General features: G+C 35.7%; 3 protein-coding genes across 3 annotated transcripts; all 3 read left to right on the top strand.

Moving 5' to 3' along the window:
- The first annotated feature begins 1240 nt into the window (after positions 1–1240).
- Positions 1241–3201, top strand: LOC105178501 (phospholipase A1-II 1). The gene is made up of 2 exons (XM_011101988.3): positions 1241–2091; positions 2425–3201. The coding sequence occupies exons 1-2, from the start codon at positions 1465–1467 to the stop codon at positions 3013–3015; spliced, it is 1218 nt and encodes a 405-aa protein (XP_011100290.2). The 5' UTR covers positions 1241–1464; the 3' UTR covers positions 3016–3201.
- Positions 3202–5510: 2309 nt separating this feature from the next.
- On the top strand, positions 5511–10278 carry LOC105178500 (uncharacterized). Its single transcript, XM_011101986.3, has 4 exons — positions 5511–6337; positions 7167–7700; positions 7787–8063; positions 9620–10278. The coding sequence occupies exons 1-3, from the start codon at positions 5597–5599 to the stop codon at positions 7889–7891; spliced, it is 1380 nt and encodes a 459-aa protein (XP_011100288.1). The 5' UTR covers positions 5511–5596; the 3' UTR covers positions 7892–8063; positions 9620–10278.
- A 450-nt stretch (positions 10279–10728) lies between these two features.
- LOC105178499 (ERV-F (C)1 provirus ancestral Env polyprotein, putative (DUF604)) lies at positions 10729–13318 on the top strand. Its single transcript, XM_011101985.3, has 3 exons — positions 10729–12060; positions 12182–12715; positions 12826–13318. The coding sequence occupies exons 1-3, from the start codon at positions 11293–11295 to the stop codon at positions 12934–12936; spliced, it is 1413 nt and encodes a 470-aa protein (XP_011100287.2). The 5' UTR covers positions 10729–11292; the 3' UTR covers positions 12937–13318.
- Positions 13319–14197: the final 879 nt, after the last annotated feature.

The following is a 14197-nucleotide window of genomic DNA, read 5'->3' on the forward strand; positions in this document are numbered from 1 at the left end:
ATTTGATTCTATAGGCTAAAAATTTATAGCATTTGAAAAATAAAATACTGTAATATTATATCTTATGATACTATAAGTGCCATAATTTTTATTCAAAGGGACAAGAAATACTATAATTTTTTATCCTATGGCATCAGTATACTATCTCGTGAACTGTAGGACCAAAAATATAATACCCTCTATTGTCTGAGACTAAAAATGTAATTTTTTCTTCCAAGATCATACGAAGGAAGTTTGACCAAGAAATGTTATACCAATAGCAAGCATCGTTGGGACTAGTGTTGCTTGAATATGCTTGATAAATTGCAATTTCAATCGTAAAATGTTGGATGGTTGGTAATATTAGTCCCATATTTTTTGAAATAATTAATGTTAGTTTCATATTTAAAAAAAAAATTGTAAAGTTAGTCACATTGTTACAATATTGGCCGCACACTTTAGAAAAGCATCCCAAAATCATCCCAAAGATTCGCAACGTCTCTGACTAACTTTACAATATTTTCTTGAAATATGGAATTAATATTGATTATTTTAGAAAATATAAGATTAATATTATTAACCACCTTATACTTCGAGATGAAAATTACAATTTTTTAATTTTTTCTCAATATGATGAATGTTAGAAAAGAAAAGAAATGACAAATTAAATTGGTACGTAAATATCAACACTTGATATCCCACATAGGATTGCCATGCTGTAAATTATAGTTTTTGATCCAGTCCCAATAGATTAGAAATTAGATACGACTCTCGGTATATACAGGGATAAATTATTATTCAAATTAATTTTAATCGAATTAAATTAATTATAAAATAAGAGTGATACACTTGTTATTTAATTAGTCAGTTTTTTAAATTGTACATCAACTGCACGATAAATGTGTTGTATTAATAATATAATATTGTGCAGATCTGATCGAACTCGATTTGAATTAAAATTTCTCCAATATTAAGCGAGGAACATGCTAAAAAAAATATCGTGCATTTAGTGTGTGATAACAAACTCTAAAGCTTCCTTGGGGAATTCTTCTTTCAATGAAATGATGCATCACAAAAATTGCATGAACTAGATGCTAGAAAGGAAAAATCGTCACGCACCCTACTATCAGCACTTCCCGTCAACCTACACTCCTTGAACTAAAATTGTCTAACAAAGTTAGCAGAAAATTACAATTTTGATCCTCAAATATAGGATAATTTACAATCTTAGTCCTGAACATAGCAAAGTTAGTGTCCTTGTTAAAAAATATACAACATATGAGACTAACTCTACAATACTTTCATCAAATACGGGGCTGATATTGCAATAATGGGACTAACTTTGCAATAATTTCCTAAAGTGTGGACCTATGTTGGGTATTACAGAAAGTACAATACCAACAATACAAACCACCTTATACTTTCGGAATCTAAATTACAATTTTGTCCTGAAGAAAGTATTATATAAAGGATATGTAGAGAACTATGAGTGTATTATGCTTTGAGTTGAAGAAAATGATAGGAGGTATAGCACAAAGGTGGAGGCTGCTCAGCGGTCACAACAACTGGACAAACCTCTTGAAGCCCCTGGATAGTGATCTACAACGGTATCTTCTGCACTATGGTGGTATGGCTCAAGCCACCAACGACGCTTTCGATTTTGACATTCTATCGAAATATATCGGGTACAGCAAATTCTCGAGGAAGCATTTATTCGAACGATGTGGGTTAGTTAAAGGGAACCCCTTCAGATATAAGGCTGTCAAGTATATATATGCAACGTCGGGCCCGGGGATTAGTCTTCCGGAGTCGTTCATCTTGAAGCCCTTGTCTGAAAAAACCTGGTATAAGGAATCCAACTGGATGGGGTACATTGCTGTGGCCACCGACGAAGGGAAAGCTGCGTTGGGAAGAAGGGACATTTTGATTGCTTGGAGAGGAACAATTATGCCGATTGAGTGGGAGAAAGATTTCGAATTCCCTCTGGTGCCAGCATCCAAGATTCTTGGAAAATGTGGTGGTAGTAATGCTCATGTGCACCAAGGTTTTCTTTCTATTTATACGGCGACCAACCCCAGATCTAAGTATAGTAAAACGAGTGCACGAGATCAGGTGAGTTTTGAATTGAACACAAGTATATTTTTGGGTAAATTATAATAAGCTATTTTGAAATTTAACATAATTATGAAAAATTACAAGTATTCCTGATATTTGATAAATTTATGTAATTTTTGGATAAAGATATAAAATTGTAAACTTTGTCATAAATTATACACCAATCACATGATAAGGGCATTGCATTTGTCATATAATTGGTTCAGATTTAGTCGAGTTTACAATTTTACAAAATCAAGAGTGTCGATATAATTCTCCTTTCTATTTTTCATTTTTTACCTTGAGAACTGCATGATTAGACAAAACTGTATGTGCTCCTCAAACTTTCAGGTACTATCAGAACTGAAGAAACTAATAGAACAATACAAACATGAAGAATTAAGCATAACACTGACAGGGCACAGTTTGGGAGGAGCACTTTCAACTTTGTGTGCAACAGACATTGTATGCAATGGCTATAACAAGATTTGCCACAATCCATACAAAACCTGCCCCGTGACAGCCTTCAGATACGGCGCCCCAATGGTTGGGGACTCAAACTTTAAGCACACGGCAGAGTCAATGAACGATCTTCACATGTTAAGCATTCACAATGTCCCGGATATCGTCCCTAAGTCGCCAGCAATGCCCGGGTATACCCGCGTTGGGCAGGAACATTTCGTTGATAGTAAAAAGTCTCCTTACTTGACGTTTCCAGGGGACACCTACACTTGGCACAACTTGGAGGGGGCTTATTTGCATAGTTTGGCTATAGAAAACGGGGGTGAACCTAAAAGAGATCTTGCTCTTGTGAACAAAGGCTCTGGGGCTTTGAAACCAAAGTATGGTATCCCTTTTTCCTGGTGGTGTGAAGAGAATAAGGGTATGGTACAGAAAAGTGATGGCTCTTGGCAATTGCGTGATTATGAAGGGGATGAGTGATGATCCTTGAATATGGATGTATTCTGCACCTGCTTAATTCTGAAACAATCGGACGGAGTTTAGTTGAAATAATGTTAAATCATTCAAAGAAATGATAAATAATTAGTGATCCTCTCATCTGTTATTCAGATGTTAAATAAAATTAGTTTGTTTCTTTTCTTTTTCTTGGATTTATGTTACACTTAAACTTCCCCTAAAAGTCGAAACTTTCTCTAAATAAATTTTGAAATTATACTTACGCGCTCTCCGTAAATTCTCCATTTACGCCTAATCTCTTTTCGTCAGGGCTTGGAGTACAAATAATGCTAATGTAAACAAAAAAAAATTACATACAATACATATATATTGAATGAGGTTTACATCATTATATTTTTTTATTATAATAACAAAATTATTATATTGGAGAGTTATATAAGGGTAAAATTAGAAATTTATGTAATTATTTTTGCTAATGTCAGCATTTTTTGTTCAAATTTTAATAAAAATGGGTCAGGATTTGCAGTGACCTGTATTTCCGAGAAAGAAGGCGAAATTTTGGGAAAAAACATGATTTTATCTCCTCCTTGATTTGAGCAGCTCGTCTTTAGTTGGAGGAGAACTCCCTCTATGCGAGGACTCTTGTTCTGCAAGGGATCCTTTTAGGTCAAGGAGTCTAGCTTCTTGCGGGAGCCTCCCTTCCCTCAGAGCTGGGCTTGGAAGACAGGCCTCGTACCAAGTCTCCTTTTTGGGTCGTTCTTAGTGTACTAGGCTTCCCTCTTAGGCTGAGCCTGGTAATTTTCAGCGGGCTGTCCTCATCATGGATTGGTGGGTCTAGCTTGGGTTTTAGGTCTTTTCATGGGCCAAATAAAAGGGGATGCCTTCAACTTCCTTCCTTTGCTAATCTGTTTTTTAGGGGGTACCTGCCAAGGCCGCCCGCCTATTTGTTTTTTGGAGTCACCTGCCAAGACCCCTGTCAAGTGTTTTTGGGCCTCTCATGATTTGGCCCTCCTAGGATGTTACGGACCTCTCGTTTCTTTCTTTTTTTTTTTGGATCATTTGAGTCTTTTTGGGCCAAGCTATTTCTATGCACATCGCTTATCATTTAGCTCAAGTTTCGCAAAGACGGCGCCACTGATGTGTACCAAAGTCCAATAGTACTACAATTGTCAAAAAAACTTCTTGAAAATCCAAGGCCAAAGGGGAAACTAACCTGCCAAAAATTGATTAACACTCCAATACTTAAATCAATAATATAATTTAATGAAAAAATTGGTAAACATATGAGATGATAATGAAATAAATAATATGGAGTAAAAACAAAAGCTAAAATAAGCTTGTGGAGTTTAGAAAATGAACTAAAAAACTCACAGCCTTGCTGTATGCGAAAGTGAAAAGTGTGTTGAGGGTATACCATGAAAGCTACATTTTTACTTCAACCTGATGACCTCTATTTGTAGAGGGGGTCAGAGCGAGATTTGAGTTAGTTAAAGTAAGCAGCTTGTTAAGAATATATCATAATGTTTAGATTCGTTTTTTAAGTATTTTGTTATATTTTGTGGAGATAAAGAGAGAAAAATAAAGATAAATAAGTGTGTGTTAGAGATAGTATGTATGTTTGGATTTGTTTTTGGAGGTAATTTAAAATAAGTATTGTATGTTTAATGTAGTATTTTAAGAAACAAAAATTACTATTTATTATCAAATCATGTCTGTTTTATATATATTTATGTATATGTATCTGTACTTATGTATATGTATTTTTGTTAAAACAGTTTAAAACACCTAAATAAGGTGTTTTTAAATAATAACAAATATTGTGTATATTTTAACTTGTCCGAAAAATAACTTGAACATGAAAACAAACATAATGTATGAATTTCAGAGAGATTTTCTTCTCACTAACTTAACCTTTCTCTCTCTCTTTTCTTTTTTTTTTTTCCTTTTCTAACTTTGGATGTTTTTTCTTCGCAACCTCCATAATTATTGCTTCTTTCGATCACTTCTCTTAATTGTTTTAATTATCCAATTAAAAATTTGTTTCTTAAAACAACACTTATTTTTTTACTTTGAAATTAATTATGCTGATAAGGTTATTATCCAAATTAAGATCGCGCGAATCAGATCAACTATAAAGCAAGTGTGATATAATTATTATGTAATTAATCATTTTTTTTGAATTGTACACCAATAATACAATAAGTATATTACACTTGCAATACAATCGACTCAAATTCGACAAAACTCAGTCTTTCTTAGAACTTTCCCATATTTGAACTACTGCTCAGTGCTCACACAAAATTTTCTACAATTTTATTTTTTTTGACTTTTTAATTATTTCATAAATTGTTTATTTTTCTCTAATTTTATTTCAATTTCTTCTCTCAATAACTTCTATTATTTTAATTATTATTTTCATTTATTCAATTGAGAAACACTTTTAATTAAATAATTAAATTTTAAATTTTAAATTAATTATACACAATTTGAATTTGAGCATTTTGTTATTTATTTATGGGGAGTGATGAAAACATTGGCCCCCAAAATTCCTGAGCAGAGGTCAGTGCAATAAGTGTGTGTAGTGTGTGAAAACTGCGGTGAGAAAATGGCCGTACCTTTCGCCACCACCCCATCACGCATGAAGGACTGCATCCTCCTCCTCTCCGCCCTACTCTCCGTCTCCCTCCTCTACTTCCAGCACCTCCGCCTCAACCTCCGCCCACCCACCACCTTTTTGTCCGCCGTTGAATCCCCTTCTCCGTTGCCGCCACCGCTGTCCCTCGACCGCGTCCTCTTTTCCGTCGCCGCTTCCTCTTCTTCCCTCCGCTCCCGCGCCACTTATATTCGACTCTGGCACGGTCCCATTTCTCATCTCAACACCACTTTCCTATTCCTAGACCGTCCCCCATCCTACCCCACCCCCTCTCTCCCTCCGATCATCGTCCCGCCCAACACCTCGTCCCTCTCCCCCGGCCACCGCATCGCCCGTGTCGTCAAAGATGCTCTTGCCCTTAATGTTCCTGGCATTTATTGGTACGTTTTCGGCGATGATGACACCTTGTTTTTCACTGAGAACTTAGTGAGAATTTTGTCCAAGTACGATAACAATAAGTGGTACTATATCGGGTGTAATTCCGAGAGTTATGAACAGAATGAAAAATTTTATTTTGATATGGCTTTTGGGGGCGGTGGTTACGCGATTAGTGCGCCTTTGGCCAGGGTTTTGGCTCGGGTTCTTGATTCTTGCCTCGATAGGTATCGTCATTTGTACGGAAGTGATGCTCGGATTTTCGCTTGTTTAGCTGAGCTCGGCGTCCGGTTGACAGTCGAACCAGGATTCCATCAGGTATGAGGTTATTCAGTACTATGCCCGTTGGTTATTAGTTTTAGCTGTGTACAGGCTGAAAAGTAAATTTAGTTACTTCATAAGATATTGATCACTAGAAGCTTATTTGAGCTTATTCAAATAAATGTAAAAATCAAGCTTCCACATTTTTGATTTAATAAGATTTGGAGCTGCTTGACTTAATTGAAAATTTGATAAAATATGTAAAGAAATATAACTCCATGACATCTGTTTATCTTTGACTCGATTAGAACTCCTTTAAGCTTGATTTAATTGACAATTAAAGAAGTTCAAACTCCATTTTTGGAACTTTGTAAAAGTTGAAACAACCGTATTTTTCTCAACTTGATTCACTCATGATCTCAGCTCTGTATAGGCTGCGACAGCTTTTTGTCCTTATCTCAATTTGTATATAGATATTGCATTTCTGCATTTCAGCGGTTAGATTGAGTTTACTTTTGTGAGAAACTATGGAAATCCCATACACTATCATCGACAATCTCTGGACCAAGCTTTCTGTCAGACTAGAAGTAGTGGTTTTTCTCTTCTATATCTATACTTTAAACTTGAATGTCTTAAAGATTCCAGGTGAGTAGTTTGGGTACTTTAGAATAAGAAGTAGAAATTGTTTAGGATTTGAAATCCTCTCTGTTTTTCCCCTTTATCTATGTGAGCCTTCCTCTTAGTTACCTAGAAGCAGAAAATTCTGAAACTTGATGTTAGCTAAATTTACAGATAAAATGAAGTAACCATTGATTTCCAACAGGATGATTGTAGTTTATGTTTGTTTTGACGATATCTTTATTGACATGTCCTTCATTATTTCTAGGTTGATGTTCGAGGAAATTTATTTGGTTTGCTTTCTGCGCATCAATTATCACTTGCGGCATCACTCCATCACATAGATGCTGTCGATCCAATCTTTCCTGGTGTGAGCAGGATTCATGCTTTGGAACATCTTTTCAATGCTGTCCGTGTCAATCCTGCTAGGATTTTTCAGCAGACTGTTTGCTATGACCACACCAATTCATTGACGGTTTCAGTTTCATGGGGCTTTGCTGTTCAAGTGTTTGAAGGAAATCAGTTTCTTCCTGAAGTTCTCTCGTTACAGAGGACCTTTAGGCCATGGAAGAGAGGAAGAGATGTGGCTTCAAGCCGTTATATGTTTAACACAAGAGAGTATCCCAGTGATCCATGTAAAAGACCTCTTGTCTTCTTTATGCATACTGTCGTTGCAGATACAACTGGGGTCTGGACCAATTACACAAGGCATAGTGCTCGAAATTGTTCTAGAACAAAAGCTATCGAGAAATTGAAAGCAGTTAGTGTTTATTCTCTTAATCTGGATTTCGGTATTGAACAGGTACTATCCATGCTTTTCATCAAGATTTCTTTACCTAAATTCTTGTCGTTTTTCTGATGATTATCTTCTTTCTTCGTTACATGAAGGCACCTCGTCGCCAGTGCTGTGATATTTCATCAGTTTCTGATGGAACAATGACTATCCAAATAAGAAAATGCGGGATTTATGAGCTGATTGCCATGCGTGGATAAAGAATGAGTGAAATATTTTATGGAAACTCATTATTATATGGAGACTCTAAATCAGATTTATGTATTGGCAGTTTGGATGATTTTATACAAGCAATTTTACAAGCAAGCATACAGTCTTACCAAGTACATGAGTGGTGCTGCATGTTCATGAACTTGCTCCATTAAGTTCTAGGTAAATGGTTTTCTCAGTTCAAGATTATGATGTTCTGCTCCATCGTCTGAGTGAATAATTCTAGAGTTCACAAAATTAATCTTGGATTGCAAGCATTTCCCAATAATTTGTTGTTCTGGTATAGTGCAGAGTTCTTTCTGGAATATCCATGCCTTTTTCTCTCACCTGATCTTTTGCTTATAGTCTTCTATTGGTTACATGATCATGACTCTTATTTTCTCTACAGCGATTTTAGCAGTTTTTATTGTTTGATATAGGCCATTGTTTATCCCAATAGCAAAGTGCCTGGATACATCACGAGGATTTGTTTACAGTATAATCACATTTTCTTACTATATTTTTTGTATATAGTCTCCTTAATTGAAAAACATTCTAAAACAAATAAGGTAATTGAGAATTCTTTCAGAAGGATATATAAGACATGCTGTTTAAGCAAGCAGAGTCTGAAGGTCATTGTGGCTCATGCTTGAATTGCATCATATATTAACATGCATAAATATTTCCTGGCAAGTTTTCCACCAACAATAACATACTCAAATAACTTTTCTAGTTAGAACCATGCCTTACTTGGCCCTTCCTCCTCAGATCTGGTTGTTCTTTTGTACTAGAAGAAGGGTCAATTAGAGGTTTTTTGGGTCAGCCTGGGTGTGAGCTGTGGAGCTTGTAAGAGTTATGTCTTCTCCTTCAATCTGTTTGGATAAAATAAGCGCCTAGAAGATATATGAAGTTTGTAGTTAATTATTACGAGTAATCTCTTCCTTTACAGTCATGTCTAACATGTTTGTTAGATTTCTAAGATCAGTTGGGTTGCTTACTTTCTAAAGAGATCTTATATAATTTCTTAATCTTTTGGGCTTAAAAGCTCTCCTCAACTAGATTGTACAACCATCCAACGTTTAGTTGTTCACCCATGAGCGAGGATAAATCAGGGATGTCCGGAATGGCAAGTATGATTGATTAAGACCACTATTACGAATGGGTTGTCCATTGAGTAATCTGTATACATGGTCTGGTTTATGCTTCACCCCATTATCCTTCACTATGGTCACATACAGGTTTCTAATTGTCTACACTCCTTTCTTGATAGCCAATCTTAATATCCTTCTTTGGAACTGTAAATCAAGGAATTAAAAGACAACATACAATTGAATCGCTGACAGTTTGAAAATATACACTGGTGAGAATCACTCAGAAGTGTTTAGAGACATTGTTTTGGGAAAATAATAATTCTTGCAATAAATCTGATTCTCCAAGACTGGTGTGTACATTGCAACAAGTATAAAGCATGACAAATCTGCTTTTGCTGCTAACCATGGTTTTTGTCTGAATAATGGCTCCTATGGTAGTTGGTGATAAATTTATTTTATGTTGTGAATATCCTAACAATAGCAGCTATTCAGAAAAGTCTAAGAAAAAAAAAATACCTGAGTTAGAACCATTCTGGGCATGCAAGTTAGAGGTAAAGTCTTAGTTCATCCCCATAGTTGGTGACTTTTCTTCATTAACCACATTTGACTAAATGGGTTTTTACCATCATGGAATTTTTTGATTTACAGATTCTTGCAGTTAATCAACGGAGTATATAGTTCTCCAGATTGTCATTGAAGCTGGTTGGCTCTTTGTTTTTCTGGATGGAAACCAAGCTGTTCAAGCTGCAGAAATTGGACGAACCTGTGTTGCAAGTTCTTCAGTGGAGCTGGCATAATATCTGGAGACATTATAAAGAAGTCATTGGATTATCGTCAATGAAACACATTGCCTGAGAGTTTTGGCTTCTTATCCTTGTCCTTTTTCTATTGTTTAAACACAAGAAGACAGGAAGCTAAGATGCAAGAGAGAGATTATTGTCTGTGGCTGAATCATTCTTATGATGAATCTGCATCCAAGAACCAGAAGATCTGATAGTGCAGAACATGAAATTGTTTGCATTCATTTCAAGACCGTAAACTCCTGAAATTGGTCAGCAGGCAAGAAGGCCAGTGGTGAACTAATATCAGCACAGGGAAACTACTGAATATTCTTTTGATGAGTGCAAAATTGTTAGATTATTTATACCTCTTTTCCTAATGCTTCTTCATGTACCTTTACAATTTGTTCTTGCAGTTGACCTGATGTTCTTTCCTTAATGTACAGCATTCTCATGAGTTATCACTGAGGTAATTTCTTTACGTTTTCCCGAATCCCAGAATGTATACATACAGAAACGTTTATTCTCTGCCGGAAGTGTGAGTCCTTTTATCAGAATTTCACTGATTAGAGACATCTCAACTGTTTGGATCATGTTCAAATACAAATTCTCATGTATTACAGATGGATTTAAGGTATTCCTACAGTTGTGGTTGAATACAATCTGGTGAAAGTTGACATAATGTTTGGTTTTATTTTGCTTCATTTCCGAGATGGACCAAAACATGGACAATGTTTGCCTTTGATTTGTTTTGGAAGTTTTGGTGGTGTTTTGAAATGTTTTGAAACAGTGCTGCATTTGTTTTTGTCAAAATAAGCCTACACTAATTATAGGTCTTATAACTAAAAAAATTATATATATATATACATATATTTATATATATATATATGAATATATATAAAAAATACATGATTTGACAATGAACATTAGTTTTTCTCTCCTACTAAATAACATTAAACATACCATATTTATTTTATATTATCTTCAAAAATAAATTCAAATATACACATTATTTTTAATACATTTTTATTTATCTTTGGTTTTTTCCTCTTTATTTTTACAAAACATATCAAAACAAGTTAAAAATAAAATCAAATATAGTGTGAACCTCCCAAGAATCTTCCTTCCCAAAATGAACGTATATTTAATTGGATGTTTCTATATTTACTTTGAGTGCCATCTGGGAAATGTCTGGTAGCCCTGAGCTGGCAAGTTCCCACCACCTTTCAAGCACGACACTTTCAGCAACTTATAATGTGCGAGTAAAAAAAAATATTGGATTGAGCATTCATCAAAGAAGTTGACTTCCAGATTCTCGACATCTGTGCGATACATAGTCCATTGTTTAGGACTGAATTCATGCGAGCAAACTGAACTCCTACGTTTTCTTCCTAGGTGGAGGTGTATCTAATTCTCTAAGAAAAATGTGTCTAATTCCGCCTAGTATTGCGGGTCAACATGGGTGGCCACAGAACTTCAAAACCTGCCCAAAAGTATTACCACCTTCTCCTGTAAACCCCTCAGCTCTCCATCGCCTTCTCCATGGACAAATCAGCAGTCCCCAGGCCCCACTCATACAATCGCCTCATAGTATTCATGATAGTTTCATGTCTTCTATGTATGACATATCTTACATTCATCGTCCCGAATATTAAAGTAACACACATCTCCACTTCTTTACAGGCTCTTTATCCACCAACCTCTCTTGAACATATAATTTTTGGCATTGCCTCGAATGATAAAACTTGGTTGAGTCGGAAGGAATATGTTAGGCTCTGGTGGAGGCCTCAGGAGATGAGGGGTTGTGTGTTCCTGGAAAACGCACCCCAAAATGCGACACCAGTCGATCAGGCTGATGCAAGTGCTCTTCCTCCTGTATGCGTCTCTGGAGACACATCTCGATTTCGTTACACATATCGGAACGGCCTGCGGTCCGCTATACGTGTTGCACGTGTTGTCTCGGAAACTGTAGCTCTTAACCATTCGAATGTGAGGTGGTTTGTGTTTGGGGATGATGATACAGTTTTCTTCCCTGAAAATCTGGTGAAGACCCTGTCAAAGTATGATCATGGCTTGTGGTACTACATTGGGACAAATTCAGAAAGTTATATTCAAAATAAGCTCTTCTCCTTTGAAATGGCCTTCGGAGGAGCTGGTTTTGCTATAAGCTATCCCCTGGCAAAGGTTTTGGCTAAAGTTTTTGATTCTTGCCTCGAACGATACCCACACCTTTATGGAAGTGACAGCAGGATCCAGTCCTGTCTGGCCGAGCTTGGCGTTAGTTTAACACATGAACCTGGATTCCATCAGGTAACCATTTTATCAGCTTTTGAGATGTTTACCTGATTAACCAATACTATTCATTTTCTTTTTCTGTCATTTTGTTCAACATGAGGTTCATTGTTTGAGAACATGAAATTTGATATATCAGATGGATGTTCGTGGAAGTGTGTTCGGTCTCTTGGCTTCTCATCCCATTAGGCCCCTCGTTTCCCTCCATCATTGGGAGGCAATGGACGCGATTTTCCCCAAAATGACACCAATAAAGGCCCTGGAACACTTGTTTAAAGCAATAAGCATCGACTCCCAGAGGGTTATGCAACAAACAGTTTGCTATGATCGGTGGTTTTCTTGGACAATCTCCGTCTCGTGGGGCTATGCTGTTCAAATCTTCCAACACAATGTATTCTTACCAGATGCTATTCGAACTCAGGAGACGTATGTTCCCTGGAGAAAGGGCGGCGGTATTAATGATTTATATGTTATCGACACGTTGGGATATAACCCTGATCCATGCCGGAGGCCTCCTGTGTTCTTCTTGCACAACGTCTTATCTGAAAGAAATAGAATAAGAAGCACTTACAGAATGATGACCTCAGATAACTGCACGTTCGACATGGCCTCTCCACGGAAGCTTGAAGAGATCAGAGTTTTCTCACAAAAACAAGACCTTGATCACAAACAGGTACATTTCAGGTGCAATATATATGTTAATACAATCATAGATGACTCCTATATACAACGTAAATTTTATCTCATCTTTCTTTGGGTTTCTTACTAAACCGTATAATACAGCTGCAAGCGCCACGAAGACAATGTTGTGACGTGCTACCGCCCTCTTCTGGCACTGTATTGGAAGTTGCTATTCGAGAATGTGGTGATGAAGAGTTAATATACATGCACTAATTTTTTCATAATCGAATTTCTTGGAGTTCATCTAACAACCTTGATCAGCCTCTACCCCCCGGATACACCTGGTGATGGCATTGGTCTAAGTGATGCAACTTCTTTGAATTCCTTCCTGTGTACTACAAATCAGCCCAGTGCATCTGAATAGAAACTAGACAAGCACAGGACCAGACCCTCTTCCTGTTGCCGGTGTATCAGCTTGTGAAGGATTGGGTGGATGACAAGGAATGTAATATCATGTAACATGCATTCTAAAAGTTCAGTTAAACTCTTAAGTAACATATACATACAAATACAGTTCATTAGCTAGCATTTTTACTTAATTCTCCATCATGTTACGGAAACTTTTGAACTAATCAAAGGAAGTTCTTAGATCTCTCCTTCATTTTCTTGGACTAAACGCTTCTTCTTTTCTTGGATGCCTTGCTTAGAGTTCTCCAAGTGTGATCGTTTTAGTTTTGGTCAATCTGATATTGTGATGAATTTGCCTTTCGGTGTAATTGGATAGAAATAAGAAGTTAAGTAATAAAAAATTAAATAAGTAAAAAGAAAACTATTAATGTTAAGGGAGTAGCAAGTTCTCAAATTATAATGGGATAATTATAAGGCCTTCTCCCAAGTAAAATTTGATTTTTATTTAATTTTTATGCTAATATCAAGAAATTTTATTAATATTATTAATGTTTGAGACCATTTGTTAGATAATAGCAGATTATAAGAATATTAGATGTGATTTCTTAAACGTGAAAGCAGTTTATGCGGAATTAGACCAAATGTTGGGGAAGAGCGTTGCAATAATTCCTTTTAACTAACCAAGACATGCATTGAAGTAGTATTTAAATAACTAGTATATGTGGCAAACTCAAATGCTCGGCATAATAATTTTAAGTTTTAAACATTTATTATTACTTTGAAAATATATATATATATTAATTGGATTTAAAAATAGAAAAAGGTTGTGAGAAATATTGGGAAAAGAGAGAAAAAGGTGAAAAAAGGGAGATGTAGAAGTTGAAAAGAAAGAAAAACAAAGAGTAATAAAATAATGACAAAATAAAAAATGACGGATCAAAAAATTGAAAATATCAGAAGGTGCTCTTCAATTATATAGCTTAGTAATTTGTGGCACACGATGTGTGTAAAAATTTTAATATATTATTTAAAGTAAAACATTTATTATTAATGAAGTATATACAATGCAATATTAATATCAAATTAATAAAAAAATAATATAAAAAATGAAAAATAAATTACTAAA

The sequence above is a fragment of the Sesamum indicum genome, linkage group LG12 (assembly GCF_026168435.1).
Source record: "Sesamum indicum cultivar Baizhima isolate 11 linkage group LG12, ASM2616843v1, whole genome shotgun sequence".
NCBI classification, from domain to species: domain Eukaryota; kingdom Viridiplantae; phylum Streptophyta; class Magnoliopsida; order Lamiales; family Pedaliaceae; genus Sesamum; species Sesamum indicum.